Source organism: Stenella coeruleoalba, assembly GCF_951394435.1.
Source record: "Stenella coeruleoalba genome assembly, chromosome: 17".
In the NCBI taxonomy this organism is placed as follows: domain Eukaryota; kingdom Metazoa; phylum Chordata; class Mammalia; order Artiodactyla; family Delphinidae; genus Stenella; species Stenella coeruleoalba.
The window spans coordinates 62,115,811-62,140,839 of record NC_137163.1 but is presented as its reverse complement, the minus strand read 5'-3'; the positions used below and the strand labels follow the sequence as shown (position 1 = coordinate 62,140,839).

Genomic DNA, 25,029 nt, shown 5'->3' with positions numbered 1-25,029 from the left:
TACTACCCAAAGCAATCTACAGATTCAATGCAATCCCTATCAAACTACCACTGGCATTTTTCACAGAACTAGAACAAAAAATTTCACAATTTGTATGGTAACACAAAATACCACGAATAGCCAAAGCAACCTTGAGAAAGAAAAACGGAGCTGGAGGAATCAGGCTCCCTGACTTCAGACTATACTACAAAGCTGCAGTAGTCAAGACAGGATCGAACTGGCACAAAAACAGAAATATAGATCAATGGAACAGGATAGAAAGCCCAGAGATAAACCCATGCACATATGGTCACCTTATCTTTGATAAAGGAGGCAAGAATATACAATGGAGAAAAGACAGCCTCTTCAATAAGTGGTGCTGGGAAAACTGGACAGGTAAATGTAAAAGTATGAAATTCGAACACTCCCTAACACCATACACAAAAATAAACTCAAAATGGATTAAAGACCTAAATGTAAGGCCAGACACTATCAAACTCTTAGAGGAAAACATAGGCAGAGCACTCTATGACATAAATCACAGCAAGATCCTTTTAGACCCACCTGCTAGAGAAATGGAAATAAAAACAAAAGTAAACAAATGGGACCTAATGAAACTTAAAAGCTTTTGCACAGCAAAGGAAACCATAAACAAGACCAAAGGACAACCCTCAGAATGGGAGAAAATATTTGCAAATGAAGCAACTGACAAAGGATTAATCTCCAAAATTTACAAGCAGCTCATGCAGCTCAATAACAAAAAACAAACAACCCAATCTAAAATGGGCAGAAGACCTAAATAGACATTTCTCCAAAGAAGATATACAGATTGCCAGCAAACACATGAAAGAATGCTCAACATCATTAATCATTAGAGAAATGCAAATCAAAACTACAATGAGATATCATCTCACACCAGTCAGAATGGCCATCATCAAAAAATCTAGAAACAATAAATGCTGGAGAGGGTGTGGAGAAAAGGGAACCCTCTTGCACTGTTGGTGGGAATGTAAATTGATACAGCCACTATGGAGAACAGTATGGAGGTTCCTTAAAAAACTACAAATAGAACTACCATATGACCCAGCAATCCCACTACTGGGCATATACCCTGAGAAAACCATAATTCAAAAAGAGTCATGTACCAAAATGTTCATTGCAGCTCTATTTACAATAGCCAGGACATGGAAGCAACCTAAGTGTCCATCAACAGATGAATGGATAAAGAAGGTGTGGCACATATATACAATGGAGTATTACTCAGCCATAAAAAGAAACAAAATTGAGTTATTTTTAGTGAGGTGGATGCACTTAGAGTCTGTCATACGGAGTGGAGTAAGTCAGAAAGAGAAAAACAAATACCGTATGCTAACACATATATATGGAATCTAAGGGAAAAAAAAAAAAGGTCATGAAGTACCTAGGGGTAAGACGGGAATAAAGACACAGACCTACTAGAGCGTGGACTTGAGGATATGGGGAGGGAGAAGGGTAAGCTGTGAAAAAGTGAGAGAGTTACATGGACATATATACACTACCAAACGTAAAATAGCTAGTGGGAAGCAGCCACACAGCACAGGGAGATCAGCTAGGTGGTTTGTGACCAACTAGAGGGGTGGGATATGGAGGGTGGGAGGGAGGGAGATGCAAGAGGGAAGAGATATGGGAACATATGTATATTTATAACGGATTCACTTTGTTATAAAGCAGAAACTAACACGCCTTTGTAAAGCAATTATACTCCAATAAAGATGTTAAAAAAAAAAAAAAAGATGAACCCTGGTAATTTCCTCCCCCCAACAGCATATACAAGCAAAAAGAAGTCAGCTGCCCTTTATAGTTATCATTGTTGACAGATTTCCTCTGGTTGCATTTCCAGATGTGCATAACCATAAACCCAACTCCATTTGGCTAAGATGTTATTAGAGGGCACTTCTGACATGATACCTAACCTCAGCCAAAAGAACTGATTTGGGATACTTCCAGGGATTATCATGTTCTTTGAATATTGAGGAAGGAGAAGCTGGGTGACCCAAGACTCTGGAACTTCTTACTATCCTAGAGCTCATGATTTCAGAGCTTTTGGCTCAGAACCTCTGCCAGAGTGAGGTTGTGGTTCTCTGAAAGATGGGGTCATTGTTATTATTCTTCCAGTCTCCAAGGCAAAATACATTGTGTGACCAGCCATGTAGGTAATGCCAAAAACCACCTGGAAAAGACCCATAGTTGTCACAAGGCCACGTTGAAATGTGAATCACTGAAAGTGCTGACCACTACAAAACCATGACAATTTTGTTTTTTACCCTTTGCCAGATGATGGTTAAATAAAAGGACCAAAGAGAAGGCATTTAGAGATAGAATTCAAATTGTTGAAAGTGACATTTATTTTCTTCTGACTTACCATGGCCCACATGATGTTATTCTAACTGACTTATTTAGAAACATTTAAGAGTAATATAACAAGCAGTTGGTGGAGGATTGGCAATTTTCTTAAGCTGGTTCATGCGTCACTCTGCTTTTGTTTGTCCAGCTGCCAGTATAAATTATGATCTGTTGAAGTGGATCTTGCTTGGCACCCTCTAAAGTTGGCCTAAACATTTGGACAGTCACATGTATCTCTTTCTGAACAAGTGCATCATTCAATGGACTCATGTAGCTCAGATGATGCACAGATATTTTGTAAGCACAGAGGCAATCACTATGGTGGGAAAATGGAACAAGGGGAAAATCTGAAAGACATTTGAGTCCTGTTCTAGATGTTACTCAATGTACTAAGACAGTGTGACATCAAGACTTCACTGGTGTGTTCAGTCATCCAGGCTTTTCCCACACATTATAATGAATTGCATCACTGCCTGTTACTACCCCTGTGTCCTACACATCCCTGCTTACTTTATCTCTATTAGTTCCATCTTCACCTTTCCCATCTCAACCTTCTTCAAGATTTGGCACATGCTTCTATGGCAGCTGGTTTGAACACCTCACTCTGAGGCTGAGAATGGCGCTTCTGAACAGCTGTGGGAGACTGCATCCCTCAGTTATTGTTGTTTCCTTTTAACCTTCTTTCCTCTCTCTTTCATTGCATTAAAATCATACTTTATATCTGCACACATTAAATTCAAATTCTAATTCTATTTCTCTCTTTATGATTGTCTTCTCAACTCCATACCATTTGAAGAAAATTCAAAAATTGTAAGAAATGATTCCTTTTTCCTTTTATCAACAATTTGGGTATTCTCTTTCCTTTTCTCCCTTGCCTTCTCCACACACACACCCCTGCCCCTAACTCCCACAGTTTTTACCCTCTTCTCAGGGTCTTTGGGCAGAAGCAGAAATGCCCTAAATGTCCTATGTAATATATGTATATGTATGTGTATAAAATTGTCTGTTAAATGCTTTCCGTAGGTTTCTTTTCTTAATTCTCACAACAACCCTGTGAGGTACATTATTATCCCTCCTTTAAGGAGAAAAAAATCTAGTCTTAGGAAAGATTAGGTAATTGGCTGACAATCCTAGAGGTGGGGAGTCGTGGAGCAAGATGTATGTTGGAGTGTGGCTGTATATTTTCAGAGTACATGCTCTCAGCTGCCCTGCTATATTGTTTCATTTTTTTTCTCACAATATATGGAAAACTTTTAGTAAACGTGAGCCTTGTACTTGTATAAGCTTGAGTTTTTTAGAGCTAGAAAGAGATAAGAAGGAAGAAGCCTTACTGCATGTCTCACCGATCAATTCCCACCATTTTCTGGGAAAGTAAAATATAATTTTCTGTGTTATAGGACTTTTCAGCTTAGGGTACCACTTGTTACTTTTCAGATCTTCGAAAAGTTGGCTTGAAGATATGGCCCTGGGCCAAGAACACAAACTTGGAGGAGTTAAGAGATTACCCAGCTGACGTTAAACTGTAGTGAGAGTATGTACACATCAAAAAAACTGTTTAATAAACAATAGAAAATTACAGAAAAGTGGGTATTATGGGATGATTTTCCCACCACAATGTTGGGAAATTGTTCTTTTTGCTTTAGTCACTGTTAGAGATTGCACATAGTTGTTTGTGCAAGACAATTTCAAATATTAAAGGGCAGTCACTTTAAAAAAAAAAGGTACCTTTTATTTAAATTTTTAAGGGTTTATATTAATCACAGTTCAAACCTTTTTATATAGTTCTTTCCCGCTCATATTATGATCTGTACTTTTCATTAAGGTAAGATATGTTCTTCTTGACCTTTATTTGTCTAAACAGTTCAACAGCCAAAAAGTATTTGTTGAATCCATATTAAGTACAAATTATTTTTCTAGGTACTGTGGGGCTACAGATGATATAGTCCTTGTCCACAGGAATTTATGATTGTGTGGTAGCTAGAAGACTAATGTACATTAGACACATAAGGAATAATAAAAGATATAATCTAATACAGAATAAAAATGGCATCAGTTATAGGTGAGGTAAGTGTTGGTGTGCACTTCTTCATCTTGTCTCCAGAAGGATTTGAGACAATTTGTTGAAGTATTCTAGAAAGCCTGTAGATAGGATTTGCAGAAGTAATGACGGAGTGAGTTTATGCCACTGGGGACACATTCTGAGCAAAGCTGCAATGAGCATAGGCATCATCTCATGTGGAGGCAACTGGCTTGACTAGCCTAATACTAATGGTAAATAGGAATAGACAGTATGATGGAGAAAGAAGGATTTACATTTCTGCAGTAAGAGACTTGCAATTTTAAATAGGGGAATAATAAGACAGGGGTGTTTATGAAATTAATAATAAAAAATAAGGATGTTTATAAAGTTCTGGTAAATAACGGGTTAGTTATATAAGCATTAGGGAAAACTGAATTCTAGTAGTTAGTTAAGCATTTATTTGAGCATCCATTTCATGAATGCCTAAGATGGAGAAATCAAAGTTCAAATGGAGAGGTGAATCCATCTGTTCAGTCCATGTTTGTTATTGTACTGGGTAGTGTGCAGCCCAGTGGGAGTTCAGAGATGCACCAGAGACAGTCTTCTCCTTACCTCACTACCTTGTGAGGGAAATCAATATGAAATTAACTAGCAACTCTAACTATACAAATACCTACGATCTTCTTCTAAGTCAGTGGTTCTCATGCTTCCCCAACCAGCAGGATCACTATGATCTCAGAATATGTTAGAAAAGCAAAGTTTTGAGTCTACTCCAGTCCTACTAAGTCAGAGACTCTGGCCCAGCAATCTGTGGTTTAACGTGACCTCTGGATAATTCTAATAATGCTAAAATTGGAGAGCCTCTGTTCTGAGAGAATTAGGAAGATACGGTGAATTACAAGCTGGAGTTAGGATGAGGTGGGGTTTGGGATGTGCTTGAGGCAGACCATCTATGCCTTTCAAGGGTTATATAGCAAAATCAACTTATGATATGAGCGTGCTGATTGGAAAAGAGGTAAAAAGTTGCCTTAGATATCATAAATGCATGTTACCATTGGCCTATGGACACATTCACCTTGCAGTTGTTGCCTATTTTGTTAGCAACTCTAGTTTGGGTATTCTTATCAGAGAAAGGCCAGGAGGTTACACCACAGTAGGGAGTGGGGAGATTAAGTGATAAGTAGTCTTGAAATTTCTTCAAAATATATTATAATCAGTCACTATTTGTGCATGGAAATCCAGCCCTACACAATGACATCTTCAGATTAGTCAAGACCTTTATTTTCTATCATATTAGATTGTATAGCTTATATTTACCTATTTTTGTATATTTTTCTGTTTACCATCACTACCTTAAATAGGTAGTATACTTTCAAGGATTTCACTCGCATCTAGAATTTGAAGATTATATTTATTTCTAGTATTATAAGAATATTTTTGAAGGTGTAATGCTCTTTTTTATGATCATAGTCTACTAAGTCTCATGGGACTCAGTCTTTGTTTAGTTCCGCATGCACACACTCTTATCTAACCACCCACCTATAGCTAACAACATATAATAGGGCCTCACACCAGAGACTGTATATCTTGGTTTTGCTTTTTACCCCTAGATTTGTTTCCACTTCTTCTTTTCATTTATGTAGACTTCTCAAATCTATACCTGCTTCCTTGTCTGAACTAAGAAGATATGCTAAGTTACTTATTCACATATTAACTAATTCTCTAGTGTTGATTGGTTTCTGGACAGAACCTGACCTGCAGTATATTCTATGTCCTACTCCCATCTGTCCCAGTGTCATAAAGCCTGACAATTAACCAATTCCCAGTACTATGTCTCCAACTCCACAGCTTGATAGTTCCAATTGAATATCATTTCAAACTCAACATTTGCATAGTAAGCTTTTCATTTTACTCCCCAGATGGGATTTTCTTCCCAAATTCTTAGGCAAAGATATTTTTCCTAAGCTTTTAGGCTTAGAACTTTTGAGACATTTAAATTTTATTATTGATCTACTTATTAAACCCTATTCCTTGACTACATCTAATTCCTCTGTCCCACAAATGTGCTATCTTTTGTTTTTGTTTCTGTACCTAATTTCTATTTTTTTTTATGTGGAAGTCTCTGTCTTTACCTACATCAGTTTATTCTTAGCCACCTTTATATTCAGCCTAATTTTCATCTTTGATAAGAAATCCACAATTAATACTTGCAGATTTTCCTCCATTTAAAAATTTCCAGATGGCTTTCTTCTACTACTTAGTATATGAATATATTTATTTATAAATTATCTTCTATAAATTTAGATAATTCAATACACATGTCTTATTTCTACAACTAACATATAAGACCCTTAAGAGCATAGGGTAATTGATTTTCTATGAGTATTTCTGTTGTTATCTTTAGTGTTCAATAGAGGATTGAAATTTGAGAAAGTTTCTAATAATTGTTTAATAATTGATAACTTTTTTTATATAAACCTCATTTTGTTCCAAAATGATGGTATACTATAGCGACTAAGAGATCACGCTTTGTCCTCAGAAAATATAGGTTTGTATCCCAGCCTCAGCATTTTCTAGCTTTGTGCTTGAGTAAATTGCCCAATCTAATTATACCTATTTTCTTTGCAGTAAAATAGAGATGTGTGGAAACTTTCTCACAGGTCATGATTTGTAGTGAGAATTAAATCTTATCTTAGAAAAGTTCCTATCATAGGAAGTCTCAATATATCAAAACTATTATTTTTATCATTATATGTTGTCATTCAAGAATATTGAGTGACATTTTAAAATGATTCAGAACAATATTAAAGGGAAAATCATAATTTAAAATCACGGCCAGCAAAAACTCAAATAGATCAGGAACATAAAATCAGATGAATATGTAGATATGTAAACCTACAGTCTATGTTGGACGCTAAAATTGACTATCTGGGTTCTGTTAACCAAAGCAGAAAAGGAAACACAACCAATTATAAGGTTTGAAATGGTCATAAAGGAAAAGCATACAAATTCTGCTAGAGAAATGAAGCTTTTCCTATTAGCTATAGGAAATAAGCTTTTCATGCTGAGACTTCTGTTGGAAACACTGAATGATGTGGCTGGCAACACCCTTAACAATATCCCTGGAATTACTGAGCTAGCGCCATTTCCCTTTCCATTAGCACTTCTACATCTGAGGCATAGTACCGATGCACAAGTCAGTGAAAGCACTGTTGCAGCACTAAAAGAAATGTGCTCCAAAAGTGTGGCTCTCTGTTAACAGTTAGCTTAATACAGAGATAACACCTAAGCAATCTAGATAGGTCCTCCAAACAATCCTACTTAAACATCTATAGTGTATTAGAAAGTTACACAGCACAATTCAGGATTGCTCCCAAAACATTTTAGCTCTTTTCTTTTCCTTAATCTTCCCCCAAGCCCTCATTCTGCTAGTTGGATTTGGAGGTAAACATATCCTTAAATTTGCCAAAAGAGGGAATCGCAACTCAATGTCTTCAGTAAATACTCGGTAATTCAGGATTTCTCCTTCATCCTCTTACTCAAGATGACACTAGAGAGTAGAGTAAATCTTGGATAATTTCCTGAGGATAGAGATTTTAAATTGTGTGTCTTTATCTCCCCTGCATGCTAATTTGCTTTAGTGTCAAAAATCTGTACTGTCTGGTAGTTGGGCATTATGTTAACATCTACTTTCGAAACTGTAGTGCTGAAACTTGAGTCTCTCACTTAGGACACTGAGAATCCAGTGGCCCTCCCTTGTAGACTTGACCTCACTTCAGCTCTCAATGGCACTGCAGGGTTTCTGAATTTCAATCAGGTTGTTCTTCCCCACTCTTGCTTTGGGCTCTCCGGCTCCATCTGCAGCCTCAGTTAACAAAGTTACTTCACTCTTCATTACAGCCCTCTGTCCCCCAATCCTCTCCACCACTGGAGCATGCTGAAGATTGCTTTCTGTGATACCTGTGATCAGGAAGAGATTTGACATATACTACATCTGCTCTTTGCTCAAATATGCCATGTTGCCAATGCCACCATGCCATTCAGAGGTGGGAATGGCATGTTGGTATTGGGCACCCTGCAATGGTTCTCCTCCTAAAAGCCCCAATTAGATGTAAGTTCAAGCCTTCCTATTTTTGGCTCTCTGCTTTGTATACATGAAGTATCTATCCTTTGTCATCCATGCTTCATTATCCAGGACTGTCACTGAGAATGTTGAGTTACAGTTATTGCTTCTATCTTCCTGTTTCTTTTCTTTTCTCTGGAACAAGAAAGGCTTTCTTTTTCTTCCTCTTCTGTCTAGAAGGGACTTGTGCTATGTGATAGTATCCTTATCCTTGAGGTGTCAGTAACCCATTCCTTTCCTTGGGGCCACAGTGGCAGTCAGCCTTTGTGGGAACATGATTAATGGGAAGCATAATAATTATTTCAGTTTATTATTTTCAGAATATTAACCCACTAAGCAAAATTTTACTCAGCAGAATTTTTCATAACTGTTGATTACCAGATGGTCTGAGGTTGCTATATAATGTCTGGAATGGTACACATTCAAGAGATTTTAATGTTCTTTCCATTCCCCTTCACAAGGGCCACATGATTGCACACCTTTAATCATGGTCATTGTGAATGACAAATGATGGACTTTGTGATATATAATCTACCCAATGACTCAAGGCATCCTAATACCACCATCTCCCATGTTCTTTTCTAAATTTTTACTGGGCAGCTAACGAGACTTTCCCACAAAGTTTATCCAGACCTTCTTCACTGTGAAAGGACCAAGCAGAATTGATGACTCTGGCCAGAATGCAGATGGCTTTTGGAGAGTGCAAGTTTTTTCTGGCTGTGTGCTAAGGTCCTGGATTAGAAAAGGGCCATACTGATATAGCATTTGTTTATTTATCAAATTTAACAAACATCTTTTGAATGCCAACTATAGGCAAACTCTGAAATAATGCCATGAATAAGTGCATTAAAATCTGTCTGTCTACTTGGCCACAGCACAGACCTTTTAGCCTTTATTTTGATACACTCTTGGCACATGGAAAGAAATATCCTACCATTGGGTCACTGTGCTGTTCTTCTTTTCTAGAATCAACTTTATCCTAAAGATTAGGGAGAAAAAAATATGTATATATAGCATAGAAGTTTAGGGTTTTTCATCTCCATAAGGTAACCATACAATTTCTGGATGATCCTAATATCTAAGTCCCTTTTCCCTTCATTAAGAAACCAATACTCATACTCTAATTCCAACCAACTCCCTCTAACATATGTTTGGCTCTTTGTGTGTTTTACCAGATATAACCAATATTTCATACCAGAATTTACCACTATAACTTTATCTCTTATCTGCTAATCATGAATGTGATTTTTATACCTTCTGAAGCCAGATAGTTATAAATTCAGTTACACAATCTTTCAGATGCATTAAAGTGTCTTAGTGGAAAACAATACAGCTCTCCAACTGGCTATTTTTCTTACATCAACACAAACTCATTAGCTGTTTGAAGAGTCCCTTCATGTTTGTCCTCCTTCAGGGCTGGCAAAGTCTAAATTGATGAAGTGTAGCTAAGCTATGAGATTCTTCTTGATTCACCAGACACTTTGGTCTTAAGAGTCTTGAGATTTCTGAAGGATATCTAGAGGAAGTAGAGAAAAGTATGTACTCATTTTAAGGATTAATTAGAAAAGAGAAGGTGTGCCTTCCTTTAATACTGATGCTAAAGAAACCGTGACTACAGTGTTCATACACTTCATTTTAAAGCAACAACATTTTAAGGTCCCTTAGATGAGAGTTATGGCTACCTCCTCTTTATTGAGGACCATGAAACATCCACAACAGCAACTGCTACATATATGTTCCTTCAGGGCCTCATTTTCTCCATTGAAACACAAAAGGATGAAAGCGTAGCCTCAAACTCAGACAAGGAAGGTAGAAAAGACCTAAAGGAGAGTTATTCTAGGAGTGAAGCTATTGAATTATTAAGATAAAATGGTCCAGTTAGTTAGAACCTCCTGTAACATAATCAAATCCAATGAGAGAGAGACCAGGCAAACTCAGCTGTGGTTTCACTTTGATCTTCATCTCCAGTTTTGTCATCTGTTTATTTGCTCAGTAGACATACATTAATCTGCACTTTTTACCAAATTAATTTGTATTAGTTGATTAATTTTACTTTAGGTTATAAATGTATATACTTTAAAAAGTCTAATAATTCTATAAAGTTAAAATAAAAAAATACATTAGTCTCATGTCCCTCACTTCTACTACATTTCTGCTCCCCAGAAACAGCCACTTTCACCTTTTTTATTTTTTTAATTTAATTTTTATTTTATATTGAGGTATAGTTGATTTACAATGTTGTGTTAGTTTCAGGTGTACGGCAAAATGGTTCAGTTATACCTATACATATATCCATTCTTTTTCAGATTCTTTTCCCACACAGGTTATTACAGAATATTGAGTAGAGTTCCCTGTGCTATAAGTAGATCCTTATTGGTTATCTATTTTATATATAGTAGTGTGTATATGTTAAAGCCAACCCCCTAATTTATCCCTCCTCCCCAACTTTCCCCTTTGGTTACCATGAGTTTGTTTTTGAAGTCTGTGAGTCAGTTTCTGTTTTGTAAATAAGTTCATTTGTATCATCTTTTTAGATTCCACATATAGGTGATATCATATGATATTTGCCTTTCTCTGACTTACTTCACTTAGTATGATAATCTCTAGGTCCATCCATATTGCTAAAAATGGCATTATTTCATTATTTTCTATGGCTGAGTAATATTCCATTGTATATATGAACCACATCTTCTTTACTCATTCCTCTGTCGACGGACATTCAGATTGCTTCCCACTTTCACCTCTTTTAATACTTTTCCTTGATAGTTTACTCCATATTTTCAACTAATATACATATGTCTTGATTTTTTAAAAATTAGCTATTTTCCAAAAATTTCCTGTGGTAGCTAGTCTTCAAGACGACGCTCAGTAATTCTCACCTACTGTTTCATGGTATTGTACAGTCTCCTCCCTCCTTGAATAGGTCTGAGTGGCTCATGTAACCAGCAGGATATAGTGGAAATGCTGGTGTGTGAGTTCCATAGGTAGGTCGTAAAACACACTGGATCTTCTACCTTGCTCACTCTTGGATCACTGACTATGGAGGAAGCCAGCTTCAATGCTGTGAGGACACTCAAGCAGCTCTATGGAGAGGTCCATGTGGTAAGGTCCATATGTGTTTGCCTCATGCCAACAGCACCAACCTTCCAGGCAAGTGAATGAGCCATCTTGGAAGTTAATCCTCCAGCCCTATTAAAGTCTCCCAGCCACATTTGACTACATTTAGTCCCAAGATTTTGACTGGAATGCTATGAGAAACCTTGAGCCAGAACACCAGCTAAGCTACTCTCAAATTCCTGACCCACAGAAACTGTGTGAGATAATAAATGTTTACTGTTGTTTTAATCTCTAAGCTTCAGAATAATTTGCTTTGCAGTAGTTGATGTCATACATTTACTATAACAGAAGGTGAGTGTTTCAAAGAAGCTCTCTTTCAAGCCCCCCACCTCCTTCCCTGTTAACATACAAATTCACACTTCTTTCTTCATCCTTCTGACAGAGTAATTTCATCTCTTTGGGTTACAGCACTATTCATTGTTTATATTATGCATATATAATTATTCATGGCAGAATCACATAGTATTCTGTGATTATATTTCCTTTCTCCTACATTATTTCACGAGTATATGCTCAACATGTTAAAAAGTATTATGAAATATATCAATCTCATTCTTTTCCCCTTCAGAAATACTCTATATTGGTGTTCTTTGTGCTGCTATTCCAACCTAGACTGGCTGGCCCCTAGGGTACCACAAGTTTTGCTTGAGAATTCCCTCCACCATTATCACAGGAATTTCCATCATTGAGGGAATCTCTTATTCTCATGTTGTGGACCTATTTCTTGAATTCCACATCTATCTTCTTCTTGACTTATTTTGTTTTGTTGCAGCAAATTCTTCAATAGCTTTTCAAAAAAAGTACATGAATGATAAGATTTTAAAAGCTTGTATGAATATAAAATAATTTTATTCTACTTTTACATTAAATATTTCATTAAACTATCATTCTTTATTACTTTGTATTATTTATTTTAGAAACAAGCTGTGTCAGGGACTTAAAAGGCTGCTTTGGAACCATGCTTTTCAACGGTTTTCAATGAGCTTTCTCATGCTTTTCAATGAGAAAGCTCAAGTTTGGTCACACAAAAGTGTAAATTTTTATGCTTTTTTATTGAAGAATACCTAAAAGTGTTTTTGGCTTTGTTTTTATTTGAGGAAAAATAAACACACAGAAGTTGGAATAATCACACAAATATCATAATGTGATATTTAGTTCCTAATCACTTTTGTAAGAAAGAGAACAGGAAGAGATAATGGTGAGTTAATGTACAGATACCCTGAATCTGGTTTCATAATACTAGGTAATATAATAAAAGAAATCATAATTATGTGAAGATGGTAGTTCATATGTATCTTACATAATTTCTCAAATATTTCCCCAAATGCTGTATTTTGGTATTACATATCATAAATATATATATATAATATAATGTATAAAATTTATATAAGTATATAATCTATACATATTATATATTTATATATAGTATTAATTAGACAGCGGGCTAAAATTTGAAAATATTTTGTATGTTTATTCTGCATATTTTCTGAATTCAATAAATTCACAATCCTCTACATTACAAACTGAAATACACATTAGACATCGAAACATTTTACCATTCTAGCACCTTTCATCAAACTATCCCCTATATATGTTATAGTTTGATTAGTAGTTATTAATGGCTAAATATGGGGGAAAATGTTTGCAAAGCTCATTTAAACATCTGTAGATGTTGGGCACTCTACAATGCTATGTGAGACTTGTAATTAAGAAAATAATTTATTAAACAGAGGTCAATTCACAGCTAATGCAGTGCTATCTGTTGGTTAAGCTCTTTTTATAATAACATACATAATTATCTGTACTAATTATATTATTAAAGGCAAAAAGGCTGCCATCCTACCCAATGAATAAACACACATGGGCTTAACTTACTGAAGCCAACAGAAAAAAAGAGTGGTTAAGTGTAGTGGGGGCATAAAGTGTGGCCAGGGTACAGAAATAGAAACCATTGATTGAAGCAAATAAACCTTAAAAGGTAAATTGATTTATATTCTCAAGACCCTGGTCAGGTAGGTCAAGGCACTTGAACTTGATTCTATGGCAATGGATTTAGTAGTGGTCAGAGACTTTTTAAGATCATTGTATAAACCCTATTTGTTATTTAATACATATTAATTTATCACAAGGTGGTTAAGATATGTGACAGTGTTATTTTTTGTTTTATTTTTAAATTTTAATTTAATTTAATTTTTTATACAGCAGGTTCTTATTAGTCATCAATTTTATACACATCAGTGTATACATATCAACCCCAATCACCCAATTCAGCACACCACCCCCACTACTCCCCCCATGGCTTTCCCCCCATACGTTTGTTCTCTACATTTGTGTCTCAATTTCTGCCCAGCAAACCGGTTCATCTGTACCATTTTTCTAGGTTCCACAAATATGCGTTAATATACGATATTTCTTTTTCTCTTTCTGACTTACTTCACTCTGGAAGACAGTCTCTAGATCCATCCACAACTCAACAAATGACCCAATTTCGTTCCTTTCTATGGCTGAGTAATATTCCATTGTATATATGTACCACATCTTTTTAATCCGCTTGTCTGTCAATGGGCATTTAGGTTGCTTCCATGACCTGGCTATTGTAAATACTGCTGCAATGAACATTGGGATTCATGTGTTGTTTTGAATAATGGTTTTCTCTGGGTATATGCCCAGTAGTGGGATTGCTGGATTATATCGTAAATCTATTTTTAGTTTTTTAAGGAATGTCCATACTGTTCTCCATAGTGGCTGTATCAATTTACATTCTCACCAACAGTGCAAGAGGGTTCCCTTTTCTCCACACCCTCTCCAGCATTTCTTGTTTGTAGATTTTCTGATGATGCCCATTCTAACTGGTGTGAGGTGATACCTCATTGTCATTTTGATTTGCATTTCTCTAATAATTAGTGATGTTGAGCAGCTTTTCATGTGCTTCTTGGCCATCTGTATGTCTTCTTTGGAGAAGTTTCTATTTAGGTCTTCTGTGCATTTTTGGATTGGGTTGTTTGTTTTTTTAATATTGAGCTGCATGAGCTGTTTATATATATTGGAGATTAATCATTTCTCCATTGATACATTTGCAAATACTTTCTCCCATTTTTAGGGTTGTCTTTTCTTCTTGTTTATGGTTTCCTTTGCTGTGCAAAAGCTTTGAAGTTTCATTAAGTCCCATTTGTTTATTTTTGTTTTTATTTCCATTACTCTAGGAGGTGGATAAAGAAAGATCTTGCTGTGATTTATGTCAAAGAGTGTTTTTCCTGTGTTTTCCTCTAAGAGTTTTATAGTGTCCAGTCTTACATTTAGGTCTCTAATCATTTTGAGTTTGTTTTTGTGTATGGTGTTAGGGAGTGTTCTAACTTCATTCTTTTACATGTAGCTGTCCAGTTTTCCCAGCACCACTTATTGAAGAGGCTGTCTTTTCTCCATTGTATATCCTTGGCTCCTTTGTCATAGATTAGTTGACCATAGGCGTGTGGGTTTATCTCTGGGCTTTCTATCTTGTTCCATTGATCTATGTTTCTGTTTTTGTGCCAGTACCATATTGTTTTGATTACCGTAGCTTTGTAGTATAGTCTGAAGTCACGGAGTCTGATTCCTCCAGCTCCATTTTTTTCCCTCAAGACTGCTTTGGCTATTTGGGGTCTTTTTTGTCTCCATACAAATTTTAAGATGATTTGTCCTAGTTCTGTAAAAAATGCCATTGGTAATTTGATAGGGATTGCACTGAATCTGTAGATTGCTTTGGGTAGTATAGTCATTTTCACAATGTTGATTCTTCCAATGCAAGAACATGCTATATCTTTCCATCTGTTTATAACATCTTTAATTTCTTTCATCAGTGTCTTGCAGTTTTTTGCATACAGGTCTTTTGTCTCCTTAGGTAGGTTTATTCCTACGTATTGTATTCTTTTTTTTGTTGGAATGGTAAACAGGAGTGTTTCCTTAATTTCTCTATCAGATTTTTCATCATTAGTGTATAGGAATGCAAGAGATTTCTGTGCATTAATTTTGTATCCTGCAACTTTAGCAAATTCATTGATTATCTCTAGTAGTTTTCTGGTGGCATCTTTAGGATTCTCTGTGTAAAGTATCATGTCATCTGCAAACACTGACAGTATTACTTCTTCTTTACTAATTTGTATTCCTTTTATTTCTTTTTCTTCTCTGACTGCCATGACTAGGACTTCCAAAACTATGTTGAATAATAGTGGTGAGCGTGGATATCCTTGTCTTGTTCCTGATCTTAGAGGAAATGCTTTCAGTTTTTCACTATTGAGAATGATGTTTGCTGTGGGTTTGTCATATATGGCCTTTATTATGTTGAGGTAGGATTCCTCTATGCCCACTTTCTGGAGAGTTTTTATAATAAATGGGTGTTGAATTTTGTCAAAAGCTTTTTCTGCATCGATTGAGATGATCATATGGTTTTTCTTCTTCAATTTGTTAATATGGTGTATCACACAGATTGATTTGGGTATATTGGACAATCCTTGCATCCCTGGGATAAGTCCCACTTGATCATGGTGCATGATCCTTTTAATGTGTTGTTGGATTCTGTTTGCTAGTATTTTGTTGAGGATTTCTGCATCTATATTCATCAGTGATATTGGTCTGTAATCTGTTTTTGTAGAATCTTTGTCTGGTTTTGGTATCAGGGTGATGGTGGCCTCATAGAACGAGTTTGGGAGTGTTCCTTCCTCTGCAGATTTCTGGAAGAATTTGAGAAGATTGGCTCTCCTCTAAATGTTTGATAGAATTCACCTGTGAAGCCACCTGGTCCTGGAATTTTGTTTGTTGGAAGATTTTTAATCACACTTTCAATTTCATTACTTGTGATTGGTCTGTTCATATTTTCTATTTCTTCCTGGTGCAGTCTTCAAAGGTTATCCCTTTCTAAGAATTTGTCTGTTTCTTCCAGGTTGTCCATTTTATTGGCATAGAGTTGCTTGTAGTAGTCTCATAGGATGCTTTGTATTTCTGGGGTTTCTGTTGTAACTTCTCCTTTTTCATTTTTAATTTTATTGATTTGAGTCCTCTCCCCCTTTTTCTTGATGAATCTGGCTAATGGTTTATCAATTTTGTTTATCTTCTCAAAGAACCAGCTTTTATTTTTATTGATCTTTGCTAGTGTTTTCTTTGTTTCTATTTCATTTATTTCTGCTCTGATCTTTATGCTTTCTTTCCTTCTACTATGTTTGCGTTTTGTTTGTTCTTCTTTCTCTAGTTCCTTTAGGTGTAAGGTTAGATGGTTTATTTGAGATTTTTCTCGTTTCTTGAGGTAGGTTTGTATAGCTATAAACTTCCCTTTTAGAACTGCTTTTGCTGCATCCCATAGGTTTTGGATCATCGTGTTTTCATTGTCATTTGTCTCTAGGTATTTTTTGATTTCCTCTTTGATTTCTTCAGTGATCTCTTGGTTATTTAGTAACGTATATTTTAGCCTCCGTGTGTTTTTGTTTTTTACATTTTATTCCCTGTAATTCATTTCTAATCTCAGAGTGTTGTGGTCAGAAAAGATGCTTGGTATGATTACAATTTTCTTCAATTTACTGAGGCTTGACTTGTGACCCAAAATGTGATCTATCCTGGAGAATGTTCCGTGTGCACTTGAGAAGAAAGTGTAATCTGCTGGTTTTGGATGGAATGTCCTATAAATATCAATTAAATCTCTCTGGTCTATTGTGTCATTTAAAGCTTCTGTTTCCCTATTTATTTTCATTTTGGATGATCTGTCCATTGGTGTAAGTGAGGTGTTAAATTCCCCACTATTATTGTGTTACTGTCAATTTCCTCTTTTACAGCTGTTAGCAGTTGCCTTATGTATTGAGGTGCTCTATGTTGGGTGCATATATATTTATAATTGTTTTATCCTCTTCTTGGATTATCCCTTGATCGTTATGTAGTGTCCTTCTTTGTCTCTTGTAACATTCTTTATTTTAAAGTCTATTTTATCTGATATGAGTATTGCTACTCCAGCTTTCTTTTGATTTCCATTTGCATGGAATATCTTTTTCCATCCCCTCACTTTCAGTCTGCATGTGTCCCTAGGTCTGAAGTGGGTCTCTTGTACACAGCATATATATAGGTCTCGTTTTTGTATCCATTCAGCAAGCCTGTGTCTTTTGGTTGGAGCATTTAATCCATTCACGTTTAAGGTAATTATCAATATGTATGTTCCTATGACCATTTTATTAATTGTTTTGGGTTTGTTTCTGTAGGTCCTTTTCTTCTCTTGTGTTTACCACTTAGAGAAGTTCCTTTAGCATTTGTTGTAGAGCTGGTTTGGTGGTGCTGAATTCTCTTAGCTTTTGCTTGTCTGTAAAGCTTTTGATTTCTCCATCGAATCTGAAGGAGATCTTTGCCGGGTAGAGTAATCTTGGTTGTAGATTCTTCCTTTTCATCACTTTAAGTATATCATGCCACTCCCTTCTGGCTTGTAGAGTTTCTGCTGAGAAATCAGCTGTTAACCTTGTGGGAGTTCCCTTGTATGTTATTTGTTGTTTTTCCCTTGCTGCTTTCAATAATTTTTCTATGTCTTTAATTTTTGCCTATTTGACTACTATGTGTCTCAGCATGTTTCTCCTTTGGTTTATCCTGTATGGGACTCTCTGAGCTTCCTGGACTTCCGTGGCTATTTTCTTTCCCATGATAGGAAAGTTTTCGACTATAATCTCTTCAACTATTTTCTCGGGTCCTTTCTCTCTCTCTTCTCTTTCTGGGACCCCTATAATGTGAATGTTGTTGCATTTAATGTTGTCCCAGAGGTCTCTTAGGCTGTCTTCATTTCTTTTCATTTTTTTCCCTTTATTCTGTTCCACAGCAGTGAATTCCACCACTCTGTCTTCCAGGTCACTTATCTGTTCTTCTGCCTCAGTTCTTCTGCTATTGATTCCTTCTAGTGTAGTTTTCATTTCAGTTATTGTATTGTTCATCTCTGTTTGTTTGTTCTTGAATTCTTCTAGGTCTTTGTTAAACATTTCTTGCATCTTCTTGATGTTTGCCTCCATTCTTTTTCTGAGGTCCTGGATCATCTTCACTATCATTATTCTGAATTCTTTTTTCTGGAGGGTTGCCTATCTCCACTTCATTTAGTTGTTTTTCTGGGGTTTTATCTTGTTCCTTCATCTGGTACATAGCCCTCTGCCTTTTCATCTTGTCTATCTTTCTGTGAATGTGGTTTTTGCTGAGCTCTTTGTTGGGGCCAATGGCAGACTCTGGGAGGGCTCACGCCAAGGAGTACTTCCCAGAACTTCTGCTGCCTGTGTCCTTGTCCTTACGGTGAGACACAGCCACCTCCGGCTTCTGCAGTAGACTCTCCAACACTAGCAGGTAGGTCTCTCCCATGGGGTCACTGTTCCTTCCTCTGGGTCCCAATGCACACACTACTTTGTGTGTGCCCTCCCAGAGTGGAGTCTCTGTTTCCCCCAGTCCTGTCGAAGTCCTGCAATCAAATCCCACTAGGCTTCAAAGTCTGATTCTCTAGCTATTCCTCCTCCCGTTTCCAGACCCACAGGTTGGGAAGCCTGACGTGGGCTCAGAAACTTCACTCCAGTGGGTGGACTTCTGTGGTATAAGTGTTCTCCAGTTTGTGACTCACCCACCCAGCAGTTAAGGGATTTGATTTTAGTGTGATTGTGCCCATCCTACCATCTCATTGTGGCTTCTCCTTTGTCTTTGGAGGTTGGGCATCTTTTTTGGTGAGTTCCAGTGTCTTCCTCTTGATGATTGTCCAGCAGATAGTTGTGATTCTGGTGCTCTCACAAGAGGGAGTGAGAGCACACCCTTCTACTCCACCATCTTGGTTCAGGTGGCTGCGTGTGTGTGACAGTGTTTTGTGTTGTGCCATATAAATAGAAATTATAACTTTCTTCTGTCATTTCCAGGACAGAAACCCAAATTATCCATTGCTTATTGTTTCTCACCTTGCTTTGTACATCCACAGCTTGGCCAAACCTGTGGATTTTTATGCCTGAAATGTCTTGCCAATTTCTCCCCCCTTTTCAACATTTTTATGACTGCTTAAAGTTAATTCCACAATCTTTTCCTAGTGTTACTCTAGTGCCTCTCCTGTCATTCATTATCAACATTGCCTTTTGTTACCTTCCTAAAAAGTGAACTGAATCATTTCACTCATTTTCGTGTAACTCTTTCTTTGTTCTCCATTGATTAGAAATGTTTTAGACTAAAACCATATGTGTATCTGTATCCACACACAAACACTCACAGTACCTTTGCTTAAGCAGTTGTGCCATTCTAGGATACATAATATATCTGATTTCAATTTTAAAATCGCAACCATTTTCTCACAGGTTTCAAGGTATACAATAGTTGCTGCCAATTGTTTATATATTTCTTCTTAGTAAAATAACTGCATTTCCTTTCTGTCCATGTTGGCAAGCATTCCCCTAAATGTTTCTATACACATCAATGTTCTTTTTCAAGAAGAGATCTCATAAAGAACCACCTCATTGTTAGTTGTTCATTAGTAGTTATTTTACTGACAACTTGGATGTATGTCTCTTAATTTTGCAAGTATTTTAAAATTAAAATGACTTCCAAAGCATTTAAAATACTTCTTCTGGCAATAATGTCTGCTTGGAAGCAGAATTCCTAACTCTCCTCCCACAGGTCTTTTCTTTTATGATTCCATACCCTTGGGGGTTTTCCTAACACTCTGAAATTCCACACTATAATTCATGTTTGTTGAAAGACATCTGAAATCATTGACATGCCTCAAGGTCTCAGGATTAAGTAACTATCATCTCTGTCCTCATGTAATTGGGCATGCTTAGGTCCATCTCAGAAATTCCTTCTTTCTCTTTTTCCGCCTCCATCCCTCCACTTTCTCATAGAGGAAATCCATTTATCGTTCAGACAAGTTTCTCGAGGGACACATTTTCATCCCTGTGGAAGTACCTCAAGTCAAACTTCAATAGATGAACAATATCTCTTTGTATACATGACAAAGAGGTAACCGTGAAAGCAATGGTTGATTTTTATGAGATTCTAAGCAAGAACTCAGCCACCCTGGAGAAAGAAAGATTCATGTCTGCTGCTTAGGCATTAAAAGTCCTTTAGTCTCCTGTATGCTAGACAGCTATAAGAGATATGTTGAAAAGTATAGGCTAATCAGTGCTGGCACTATTTCTCAAAAGGTCTTGGATCTTTGAGTTGGATGGCCCACAGAGAATATGTCATCTAATCTTCTATTCGGTTCAGGAATCTCTGACACAGCATCCTTGAGATTCATTCAATGTGCCATGAGTCCTTTCTGAAGGGGTGAGACCCTAGCTGGACAGCTCCAGTTGTTAAACATAGGCAGCTGTGAGCAGCCACGTGCATTCCCTGAAGCTGCTCCGATGTTTCATAATACTCATGCTCACCTTCTGTGCTCCTATTAGATGTTCTTGCCTTTTCAATTTAACAGTGTTCATTAATTCCTATTTACAGCTTTCAGTATTGCACCTTGAGCCCTTCTCAAATTACTCGAAATTAGTTAGGAACTTAAGGCTCATGAAAATATAGCAAAACCTGAACTTTGGCACATGTTATCAACATCAAAGAATGCATCTCCACACTGAACTTTGAAATTCAGTGGCACTTTCAGTTTCAAACACTGTCCTGCTCTCATAAGGAATTTGATGAAGAATAGAATACACACCTTTTCCCTCCCATTTTTAGATGCACCAGTGAAGAGCTAAACTATGTGCGTCAGGCCACACATACTGCTAGAGACACGACTGGGAATATAGCCCAGGAAACTTGGCTCCCAGCCTGGTGTGCTTCTTACCACATGATCATCCTTTCTGACAAATATAAATCCACATAGTACTCCTCCTGCTGAAACATGCAGGAGGCAACACACAATGACCAACTAGACTAGTCAGTGTACGTTATGCAAGTTTAACTGAATAATGTGTAGTTTCTAAGATTCCTGTTGCCACAGACTGGGAATATCCCACATTTTGTTAAAGTTCTCATGACACAGGGTATTTGTGAGGGTCCTTTTGTTACAAATTGCCCTAATAGTCACATTCTTGGCTCTTGTCTTGCCAGACACAGGTTTTGCTCCAATGGCATCTTTCTAGGAAGGCACTTCTGACGGTTGACAGCTGCAGCTGCTGCTGTGACATTCTTCATGGCCTCGGAGCTGTGCCCTCCAATATGCTTCCTGAGAGGCTGGGCTACTCTTTGCTTAAAATTTCAACTCTATGCTTCTAAACCTGAAACAGATGTTATCTTGGCTGCTGTCATTTGTCATAAGCTTCTCTATTTGCATTCTATACAAGGCAGGTAAAAGGCAGGTAATTTGCTGCCTCTCTGTAGAGAAAGGGAAAAAAGGAGAGAGAGTGAAACAAGAGAAAGAGATAAAGAGAGACTAAATATGAAAATTAGAGGAATAAAGCCACATGGAGACAGAAAGTGCAACCACTTGAGCATCTATTATCCCAATATCATATGCTATAGTTTGACTACTACTGATTTGCTTGGCATCTCTTTTGAATCATATTTGTGGCCACCCAGATTAACTATGTGAGCTGATCTTTTGAGTTAATGTCAGCTTGCTCTTTTCAGCTCCCATGTCATTTACTGTCTTAAAAAAAAAAAATGTACTGCTTGTTACTCAACCTTCTGTGTTTTCAAAAACTCACAGTCCCTTTTTTTTTCTCCTTTTTTTGTATGGGAACCAGGAACTAGAAGGCATTAAATGAGGAAAATTAACCAGTCACAGAAAAGGTGGAAGCTCAGAGCAAAAAGGGTTTGTCTTTTATGGTTTGTACTTTGTAAGCTGTGGGTGTGACTCAATTTCCTCACCACCCACATAAAAAGGTTGCCACCCAATCACTGTTTTTTCTATCCAAAACCCCTCCCCTTTGATTTTGGCTAAGAGAGACCCTAAGAAAGACTGCCCTTTCTGGACGTTGCAGACTGTGACATATAAAAGCTGTTAGCTGCTCCTGTAGCCAGCAGCACTCAAACCTTGCAGAGTTTTGCTCTGAGAGTTTGTAATAAGACACACTCCTCTTACAAGAGTTCATGCTACAACCTAGCAAAGAACTTTAAATTTTTGGAAGAATACTATATTCATTTTGGCATTGTGCAGAGGTAAGCTATTTAGCTCAACAAGTTTATTTTGCATGCATTGCTTTTAAAGTAGCTCACATTTTTATTTTTTTAGAAATGAGATTGGATTATTATAACTTTTTTTTTCTATCTGTTCTATTACTTGGTGTCCATATATGTCTGGGGGACATTATCAGCACATTCTCTGTTATTACCTGTGATGCATTTTTCCTTTTCACTCTCAAGATGAATTTCAATTCCTAAAGATTTCCCTCTGAAAATAAATATGCAGTAATGCATTCTGTGGCTCAGGCGTTTGGGGTAAATGGCTCACATTCATTTTAGGGTTAGTAGCCATGCTGTTTATTTTTCTCTAGCTATAGGAAGTTCCTCTTAGGGGACTGCTTCATAACACCAAGTAAAATGTATAGAGACCACTACAGGTTGTCTTCTAGGCTTGAGTTCAGCATTTGCTTGGATTTTTTGAAGAAAGTCAAGTCAAGCAATGATTTTGTAAATTCATACCCTCTGGCCCTATTTTTTTTTTCCTTTCATAGACCCTAACTCTACCTTTCTGCTTTAAGGCAAACTCTGTGGCCTCTCCCTCTCCACCTCTCAAAATGATAGCAATCTCTGCCATCAGCAGTGCACTCCTGCTCTCCCTTCTCTGTGAAGCAAGTGCCGTCATCTTACTCAATTCCACTGACTCATCCCCGCCAACCAATAATTTCACTGATATTGAAGCAGCTCTAAAAGCACAACTAGATTCTGCGGACATCCCCAAAGCCAGGCGGAAGCGCTACATTTCGCAGAATGACATGATCGCCATTCTTGATTATCATAACCAAGTTCGGGGCAAAGTGTTCCCACCAGCAGCAAACATGGAATATATGGTAAGAGAACCTTGTTTTCTTTGAATTCTGAGTGAGGACGCTTTACTTAAATTGTACATTAGGAGAATCTAAAGAATTCATATGTTAAGGGATATGGGGTTTTTTACACCTTTTAACTTAAGGAATGTTCTTAAGTGCCTGGTAAACTTAAGTACTGTTCCATCATATAATTAAAAGGGAGGAAAGGGATCTAATATTTTTGTGTGAGTTCCATAACCATTAATGAATCAGGTCTTATATAAGAAAGAGTGGGGTGTGATGACTGATCACATTTGGAAGGTCCACTTAAAAAAAAAATTCACATGGAACTTTTTCTGTGCTTTGTTTATCTAATAGTCATATTTATCAGCTAAAATATTTTTTGAAAATGATTTTTTTTAAATTATAGGTTTCATGTGCATGAATTATTCTCTGGATAGGTATCTCTTCCCTTTCTTGGACAAAGCTCTTCCTGACACTAATCTATTTGTATTCTCAGAGAACATGCTGACTTTTTCCTTCTTGTGATTTAATGCTTTGTCGTTCAGATAACAGTGAAGTCAGCACATTTGCACACTGTTCCAACTTGCCATGAACACATTCTTTGCTCTCTCTTAAAAATAAAAAATAGGCTCTCTGTGTTTAAATCATTTTACTTGGAAAGTTTTTTTAAAAAGTTGGTATTGAAAGGATAGATGTCTTTTTAAAGTTTCTTTGTTTTTGGTTTTGAATTTATACAAGGTTATGGTTTAACTTCCAGCACCTTCCAAGAGCACAGCTTGGAGCCTGTTTAAGGCAGTGAAGACCACCAGTATGGTATTTCTAAGTTGGGGTGGGTATGGCAGTACCACTAACAACACTCTGTAAGTGCTGACCTAAAATTTGGGGGTTTCTGTCAGATTCTAAATGTATCTATTTTATTTAAATAAGCTTTTAAAGTTTGACTAATTGTAGAAATTAGTGTCACAGAAAAATACAGACTTGCCAAATGTAAGAGAGTCATGGTTCATAGAAGTACAATTTAGACTCTATGAAAATGCATTTTTCTAGGATTTTTAAATGAAAGTGGAAAAGAAGATGTCATCAGTCCTGGTGTATGAGGGGCAATATAGTCTCATGATTAAGAATATGTAGTCTGGAATCTAAATGTTTGGGTTCAAACCCCAGTCCTGGAATATAAGCTGAGTGAATTCATTAACCTAATTGTGTTTTATTTTCATCATCTCTAATATGAGGATAAAGGTAGTATCTGCCATATGGGGTTGTTATGAGGAATGTATGGAGTTGAGAACTAGAACAATTAGACCAGAGCCTACAGAAAAATAATGTTCAATAAACATTAGTTTTTATGGGTTTCTGTGAGCTTACTGTGAAAGTGCCCAGTGAAAACCTGTTCAAGATCTAAAAATAGGAACAATTACTCACATTGAACAGGTGTTTCTAGAAGGTGATGCCCAGGTATAGAAAGGAGAGGA

At 36.8% G+C, this 25,029-nt stretch overlaps 1 protein-coding gene and 1 long non-coding RNA gene across 2 annotated transcripts in view; one reads left to right on the top strand and one right to left on the bottom strand.

Moving 5' to 3' along the window:
* LOC307175727 overlaps positions 1 to 25,029 on the bottom strand; it is a 126,518-nt gene that overhangs the window by 30,448 nt on the left and 71,041 nt on the right. The gene's annotated exons all lie outside the window — the stretch shown is intronic.
* PI15 (peptidase inhibitor 15) overlaps positions 23,221 to 25,029 on the top strand; it is a 28,692-nt gene continuing 26,883 nt past the window's right edge. Inside the window, exon 1 of the mRNA XM_079901150.1 lies at positions 23,221 to 23,575. Within this exon, the coding sequence (XP_079757276.1) occupies positions 23,303 to 23,575 (273 nt within the window). The 5' untranslated portion in view covers positions 23,221 to 23,302. The remainder of the gene's footprint in view (positions 23,576 to 25,029) is intronic.